Here is an 8,582-nt window from a genome sequence, read left to right as displayed (position 1 = left end):
AAGAATCAAGGTTCCAAAACTCTGTTCTGCTACTTAAAACAGAAAAAAAAAAAAAAAAAACTTAAAAATAAAAAACTGGCAAAGACCATTTTCTTTTGGTTATGTTCTAAATAAAGAGCTATTGGCTTTTACATAGAAATTGTTATTTACTAATTTATGATCACTGAAAATCTGCCTGTAGATAAGAATTTAGTTATCCTCTTTACAGCAGGGGTTTTTAATTCCAATGTAAACAGCACCAGTGAATTTCTACAACACAGCTTTGATACTTTCCCCTTCGTTTTCTGTAATTGTAATTCTTATCTGCAGTACTGTATCATTTCCTCCTTCCTTATAATCAGGCCTGGACGGTCTGTATAATATTGTTCAATACATAAACAAAATAATTAAAGCTCAGAGCACATAAGGGATATCTTACCTTGCCACTACACAGTGCTTCGGATGTTGTTTATAAAGCTTTTGTCTCTCTCAAAACATTACAAAAATATATGGAAAACCACATCTGTGTTCAGCCAGAAGATATTAAAACAAAAATTTTATAACTGAATATTTTAGAGACCAATTACTATAATTCCATCCTCTTGACTGAATTTATCAATTGCTTTATCAATCCATATATCCAAGCATATATACTTATAATTAGACGACATGCCCAAATCGACTGAGTTAATATTATATTAGATTCTTCAAGTGAAAGTGCTCTTACAACAAATATTTCTATAGCAGCCCTAATCCCACAAAGGTGTTTTAAACCTGATTGTGTAGAAGGATGCATAGCTATTTCTAAAAAGGCTAATAATATACAACAAACATGCTTTGTAGGAAAACTAATCCATGCACTTGAATATGCTCCAAATACCGTATTTTTATTATTTTAAATTAGTTCAACTTGAACAGTTTAGAAGTTAAGCTACAGTATTATATTTTATTCCAAAATGTCAAAATTCATTTGGTCAAACCTGAAACACAAAAATAAAAACCACATCCTTCTTGTCCCTTACTGATCGGACTAACATAACCATTGTAATTGAATATATGTTATTAATCTATCATAACATTTCCATTCATTAGCATTTTATCTTAGCAGACAGAGAGCCTTCTGGCAATATGCTCGCAAAGGCCATCCCCAAAATATAATCACCAAACACTAGGCAGACACTCTTCAAAGTTTTATTTCACTAACTTCAGGTCAATTGCCACAACTGTTTCCTGGTCAATTTACTAGCCTTATTCCGCTTCCCAAAATGGTAGTACTCAAAGATTTCTGGGGTGGGCAGAAGAGACCATTTCTAGAAGCAGTGCTTTTGCTCATCTTCCACAAGGCAACAGAATTGGGCATCTGATTGTTCAACAAAACGAAGCTTTTAACAGCATCCAGAGCAGCAGACAGGCAAACCAGGCTGTGGACATTCTTCCACTTGTCAAAATCAGACCAGCGGAAACCTACTCCACACAGATATCAAAGGGTGCACCATTCATCTTTTCTTTTTCTGCTGCCGCAACATTTTTCTTCTTTTAATTATCATATCATGCAGTTTCTCAAGCCCTTCCTTTAGTCCATCTCCTATGATTGCACAAGTAGGCTGTAAATGCCATGGAGTTGATGAACTCAGTTCACCCATGGCTAACAATTTCTCAATTTCTGTGAGAGACAATGAGTTCCTCAAATCTTGTTTGTTAGCAACTATAAGCACAGGGACTCCTTGGTTTTCCGATATCCTGGTTATTTTATGAAGTTCGGTTTTGGCTTCTTCCATTCTTTCCACATCAACAGAGTCCACAACAAACACAATCCCATCGGTACATCTGGTATACGACTTCCACAGTGGCCTCAGTTTCTCCTGGCCACCGACATCCCAAAAATGAAAAGTGACTGTTTTAGAATTCCCCAAGGTTACCTTGATTTTTTCAGTGTTAAATCCTTTGGTTGGTACAGTATTGACAAACTCATTGAACTGCAGCCTGTACAAGACAGTTGTCTTTCCGGCACAATCCAGGCCCAGGATAACGATGTGGAAGGACTGAAAAGAAGGCAAGCTGGACAGGATCGAAGCCTGATCTGACAGTCCATTCCCCATTTCCAGCTGAGAAGGAAGGTTCCCAAAGGAAAATGCTTTGATTTTTCTTGTCTTCGAGCTTCAGACCATCTCTTCCTAGGGGGGTCCAGCTACCAGCCTTTTAAGAGGGGGATAAAAAAAAAACAACAACAATGAAACCATGAATCCTGGAAAAGAGATGACAACGCTTTCCCCCCCCCCCCCACTCACTTTCCATGCTGCTTCAGGAGACAACAGGAGCAGTGTGCTAAACCTTAATTTACAAATTGACAAAAACCAACCCAATGAAGAGACACATGGACTGCATGGGAACCCAAGACACGATCTTCAATGAGACTGAAATCCATCAACACCCATTGCAATGCTTAGGAGTCATAGATGCCCACACTCTCCCAGGGGCCAAGCTTTCCAAGAGCTCAAATATAGGGATATTGGGGATATGGGGGAGCCAACAGCTGGGGGACCCAATTCCCATGCATGCATGCTAATTGCATACCTAACAGCACGACCACACCTCCCCCCAAACCCTTACATCAGAAAGATAAAAAAAAAAAATAAGAAAAAGAAAAAGAAATAAAAACCCCAGCACGTCCTCACCTCCCAAGCAGGAGCCTGGGTCCAAAGGCGAAAGCATAGCTGGGCGTCTCCAGCCTACAGCTCTCCGCGCAGTTCTGGCAGGCGCAGCGCAGGAGACGCTGGAATCGGCGCCGACCACGCCCACCAGGACCCGCCCACCCAGGAACGCTCGCTATCATTGGCCAGCCGTGCAAAACGCCCGCCCCCTCCGTGCCCTGATTGGACGGAGCCTCTGTCACTCTCGCCCGGGGCGGGGCCGACGTCTCGGGCCTCGGGCACCACCTGTTGTCCCCGAGTTGTATAGAACGACGTTGCGCACAGCGACCCCTGCTGGGCACCTTGCAAAGCACTTCGGCCCGCCCGAGAAGTACATCCGGGGCCTCGTTGACCCCGGACAGGCCGGAACCAGCCTCCATCCCCGTTCCCCGCGCCTCACCCGTCCATCCTCCCGGCGTCCGGCCCGGTCTCTGCGGAGCTCCGGAATCGGGCACTACGTAGCTCAGGGCGGAGGCTCCGGCTCCGGGCCACACGCCGCCGCCCCAGGCGCCCCGGCGAGGCCCGAACGGTGCTGCTGGGCGGCGCCGCCCCGGCCCACTCCCGGCGTCGCCTAGCAACGCGGAAACAAGGTCACGGGACGGCGCCCCGCGGGGCGGGGTGGGCGGGATTTCCGGTTCCAGCCCCACCCCGCTGCGCGACGCAGGGTTCGGGGCAGCTCGGCTTCCGGTCTGCAGCGCCGGGCGTTGCTGGGCGGCGATTTTTGCCCCTACACCGGAGCCTCGGCCCTTCCCTGGTCCCGGGGACGCCCGGGTTGGGACGGCTTTTGCCTCTGTTGCAACGTGGGACAGGCACAGGCTTCCCCGGTACCTTCTCCTCCAGGGCCTGTGCCCGGTTGGGGCCTGGGAGGCCCCTTTGCAGAGCGGCTGAGCTTCTTTATGCATATATTGTATTATATACAGTTTATATATATAAACATATTTATATATATGCGATTTAGACAGATACATTATTTTTATATAATATATTTATTTTTTGTTTGTTTTTTTGTACCATATTATTCTTTTTTATTTTTAATTAATTTATATTTTAATTTAATTCATTTATATAATTATATGATTAATTCATATCTTTATGTAAACACCTTGATTGCAAACATGATTATGGTTGGGTTTCAGTCCTGTAAAGAACACTCACCTCCCCCTCACCAGTGCAACATTCCCATCCCCAATGTCCCAGTTCTCCCTCCTCCCCACTCACCCCTGTCTGTCCTCTACACAGGCTTTCTACTTCCCTCATTCATTCTCGTTGTTCGGATAGTTCTCAATGTAGTTATTTCTCTAACTAAGCACATCACTCTTTGTGGTGAGCTTCATGAAGTATACATGGATTATGTACATAATCTATGAATGTATTAATAAAATATATACAATATCTAATATAGTAATATAATTGATATATGGCATATAATGTATGGTAATATAATATATTTATAATATATACTCATATGTAATTAATGTATAATAAAATGTATTATTATGATTATACTTTGGGGCCCCCAGCTAGCATTTCTCTTGGATTCCTCACTAACGTCCAGGGGTTACTCCTGGCAGGCTTTGCAGACTCTATAGAAGCTGGAGGTCAAACCCCAGTCGGCCTAACTAATAATGTATAAATTATTGTATACATATATATGGATGTATAGTACATATATATGTATATATTGGTTAAGGTTTGAAGCGATAGCACAGCGATAGGACGTCTGCCTTGCACAGGGCTAAGGCAGTTCAATCCCTAGCATCCCATGTGGTCCCCAGAGTCTGCCAGGAGTAATCTCTGGAACACTGCCAGATGTGGCCCAAAAAAGCAAAAGAAAGGATTTTTGTTTTGTTTTGAGTCAGCAACAGGTTAAAGTGTTGAAGTGACCCAGGGTAAATAAGTGGTAGGCGATGCCAAATTGTTATTAAATGCCTTCCACTTGCCTACGGCTTGCATATGCGTATGTGTGTGCTTCACTCATCAATTGGCAAATACTTAACAGCGCCTGTAACTGTGAACACAATTCTCTGAACAAATCACAGACGTGATATATCTCGTGGGCTAGAGAAATCTCGGGAGCAAAAGGAAGTAAATTTAATTATACAGTGCAATCAGTAATGATTCCAGGGTATTTATACAACAGAGAAATAGAGGTAATTAAAGTTCTCAGAAATAGTCAATTGAAAAAACATTTTTTTTGGTGGAAAATGAAGTATAAAGACTTGTATGTAGATGGTGTGTTTTTTTTGAGAGAAATCACTTTTTCATTATGAATTAAAGTTTCTTTAAGAAATGATTGCTTTTCTTAAGACCATTCTTCTGTTTTTGGTGGGACGGCACTCAGGTGTTATGCCAGGTTCTGTGCTCAGAAATCGCTCCTGGCAGGTTCGGGGACCATATGGGTTGCTGAGAATCGAGTCAGATCTGTCCTGGGTCGCCTGCGTGCAAGGCAAATGCCCTACCACTGTGATATTGTTCTGGCCCCTATCTAAGATAAATTTCTATTAGCATAGAGGAACACAACTTCTCAAGCAAACGATATCCCTAAGTTTATACCTAAGCTTACCAATGCTTATTTTCCAAGGTAGCAACATTATTTTTAGAGATAAAGCTAAAAAATCGCAACATATTTTATGGAGTTGCTTATTTTATTCTCATGCTGAGACCTCGCTAGCCATTTGCAATAATTACTAAGTAATTCAATGACTTAGTATCCTTGGAAATTTAACCTAGATTCTTCATTAAAATGAAAAGTTCCATTTCTCACTATATCCAAATTAAGGACAAGATTCCACATATCCTCCCACTTACAATTTTGAAATCAAGTAGGTAGGCCTTTTTCATATTAGTTGCAAGAGTACACTTTTAGTCTTCTTTGTAGCAAAAATGGAAAATGAGATAGGAAAAAATACTGAGACTTCTAATCTTTCGTAACCACCTTGGCTGAAATGCATTGAATGTTTTGTCCTGGCTTCAAACTAGAACCAGAATTGGGAAATTACTGTATGCCATATTCAGGCGATAAGAGTGATTTTTGCATGTTAAAGAGTCACAACAGAAAATGATAAGAGTATGCAACAGGGACTATAAGTGACCTAAGAACAGTGGTAGAGAATTTAAGGCACTTGGGCAGTGATAAAAGTGCTGTGACTTAGTACATTAAGACAATTAAAGTTAACACTATTGTTACCATTATCTAAACTTCAAAGATTACTAAATGAAAAAAAGAAAGAGAAAGCTTTTAATGGGGCTTAGGGGGGTGATGGTCACATGCAGTGCAATCAGTCCTGGGAGATCCTTCCCTGCTGTCCTAAGTCTCCTACCCCAGTAGACAAAGCATTTAAAAATACAATGGAGTTTATCTGTAGCCCACAAAGCTTAAAATATTTACATTCTGACTCTATTGGATAAATCATATACTCCTGCTGTTCAAGCTATAACAGCCATCTGGCAATTGCTACAAATGAGTCACAAAATGATTCATGCCTACCTTGTTGCATAATTTTTCTGAAGAAATACCATTGAATGTGTTATTTAGTTTTTATATCATGAAAATGCTTTCTTTAGATTATTGTTTATAAATTATATTATGAGTGTAGATGGACCTAGCTAGAGTGCCCTTTAAGGAAGTTCCAGGAGATTCTGTGGAATAATTTAATTTTTTGGGGTAGAGAAGCGACATCTATTGAGCTGTAAGTAGATAAATTAAGTATGCATATGAGTAGCATATCCTCATATAAGTTATATTTAAGTTGTATATATGCATTCTTATATAAATATGTAAATTAAGTCCCTTAAGTTTTAATATAGATACTTAAATGAAATATGTACCTGAGCCACCATAAGAAAGGAAAATTTACTGGAGCCGAAGAGGTTGTACAGCAGGTAGAGCACTTGCCTTATATGCAGCCAACCCAGGTTCTATCCCTCACACTGTATATGGTACCCCAAACCCTCCAGGAGTGATCCCCGAGGAAAGAGCCTGAGTACTGTGCCCTACTCCCCTATACCCCTAGAAAGAAATTACCAAAACAGTAGGAACTCTATTCATCTCTGCCTTTAATTATGGTTTTCCAAACTTCACTAATAAAGAGAATTACCTGGTTAATGTTTATAACACTATATATTCATGGTCTCCTTCAGGGAACAGAACAGTGATATTTTTAACAATTACCCAAAGTTAGATGCTTTGAGGAAATACTTGATTTATGAATTGGGTAGATTTATCTTTTTAAATAACTGAAATTTAGTAATTTAACTTGTCTCCTAATTTTCGATTTCAGAAACTAGAACTCAATCTTATGTATGAGGCATTCTTCCTCTCTCCCATATACTTGTTCGATGTGCAGGAACTCAATATCCTTTCTGACTTTGCTTTTTTTTTTTTTTATAATATTACACATCAGTTCCATACAATCTTATTGACTACTAATTTTGAAGTCTGAGTAAACAAAAAGCAGTTCCTAGATGAAGAAATTTGTTCAATGGAGTTCTAAGCACATTATTGTTATGTTATTAAATAGACCTCCTTAATAATAAAATTGAAGTTATACTATCTGAGATAGGTTGCAACAGGAGCGCCTTTTTTTTTTTTTTTTGGCTTGAAGTTTGTTTTTAGGCAATATCTTTTTTTGCTAGAATCTACAATCTATATCACAGGAGTAGATCTGGCTTGATGCTCCTACCTGTGCTTAAGGGACCATCCAATGCGAGGAATAGAACTTGTAACTTCAGGGGCTGGCGAGGTGGCGCTAGAGGTAAGGTGTCTGCCTTGCCAGCGCTAGCCAAGGAAGGACCGCGGTTCGATCCCCCAGCATCCCATATGGTCTTCCCAAGCCAGGGGCAATTTCTGAGCACTTAGCCAGGAGTATCCCGTGAGCATCAAACGGGTGAGACCCGAAAAACCAAAAAAAAAAAAAAAAAAAAGAACTTGTAACTTCAGCAAGCATACACAGAATGCATTCAAGAAACTTAATGTCCTTTGAAATCTGAGTATTAAAATAATCAGACACGGTGAAAGGGAGCAACTGCAAACAGAAGAGACATGTATGAAAAGCCTGGAGGAACAAATCCAAGGAGCATTATAATTTCCTACAGAAAAGACTGTTAGAAGGGGACTTTTATTTTGATTTTGGGTCTACAAATGACAGCACATTCCTCAGAGCTTACTCCTATGATATTTGGGGTGCCAAATACTGCTGGTGGCAATAAACATAGGGTCTTCCACCAAACCCCATACCAGCACTCTGCTAGGGAATTGTTAATGTCTTACTATCACAATGGTTGAGTCATTTAGACAGAAATGCAGCACAGAATCAACATTTAGACAACTCTATACCAATAGAAGCTAAAAACAAAAGAACAGATATTATATTCAAGTCACATGGAGCATTACCAAAGTAAATCATATGTTAAGCCACAAAAATAGCATCAGTAAATTTCAGATTAAAATTACATAAAATCTTTTGGGTTGCCATAGTATGAAAATGGACAAATAGCAGGAGAAAACATTTAAAAATTAAAAATTGGTGCCTGAGCAATATGCAGCACGAGGGTGTTTGCCGTGCATGCAGCTGACCCAGAATGGACTTCGGTTAGATCGCTGGCATCCCAGATGGTCCCCCAAGCCAGGAGCAATTACTGATCATATAGCTGGGAGTAACCCCTGAGCATCACTGGGAGTGGTCCTAAAACAAAAACAAAACAAAATGAAAACTACCTGGAAATTAGCAATGTCAATAAAGCTTGGGGGGGGGGTGTAATAAAATGTTTTCCTAAACTCCAACTGACTTTACTGTTTATGAAGTGTGTTCATATAATTCATATTACAGTGATATAGTCACACTCTATAATCTTAGAGTCGGAATTGAAAAATATGATCTAGATTTCATTTCAAATTATCTCTTGGACTTCTCT

At 40.4% G+C, this 8,582-nt stretch overlaps 1 protein-coding gene across 1 annotated transcript; it reads right to left on the bottom strand.

Moving 5' to 3' along the window:
- Positions 1–1,154: 1,154 nt before the first annotated feature.
- ARL4A (ADP ribosylation factor like GTPase 4A) lies at positions 1,155–2,706 on the bottom strand. The gene is made up of 2 exons (XM_049785314.1): positions 2,655–2,706; positions 1,155–2,175 (listed from the first exon to the last, which is right to left on the bottom strand). The coding sequence occupies exon 2, from the start codon at positions 2,076–2,078 to the stop codon at positions 1,476–1,478; it is 603 nt and encodes a 200-aa protein (XP_049641271.1). The 5' UTR covers positions 2,079–2,175; positions 2,655–2,706; the 3' UTR covers positions 1,155–1,475.
- Positions 2,707–8,582: the final 5,876 nt, after the last annotated feature.

The sequence above is a fragment of the Suncus etruscus genome, chromosome 13 (genome assembly GCF_024139225.1).
Source record: "Suncus etruscus isolate mSunEtr1 chromosome 13, mSunEtr1.pri.cur, whole genome shotgun sequence".
In the NCBI taxonomy this organism is placed as follows: Eukaryota; Metazoa; Chordata; class Mammalia; order Eulipotyphla; family Soricidae; genus Suncus; species Suncus etruscus.
The sequence above is the reverse complement of the archived record's forward strand: the minus strand, read 5'-3'. Positions and strand labels throughout refer to the sequence as shown.

Excerpts from the sequence above, each read along its gene's own strand:
- ARL4A (XM_049785314.1), bottom strand. The coding sequence starts at position 2,078 with ATGGGGAATGGACTGTCAGATCAGGCTTCGATCCTGTCCAGCTTGCCT.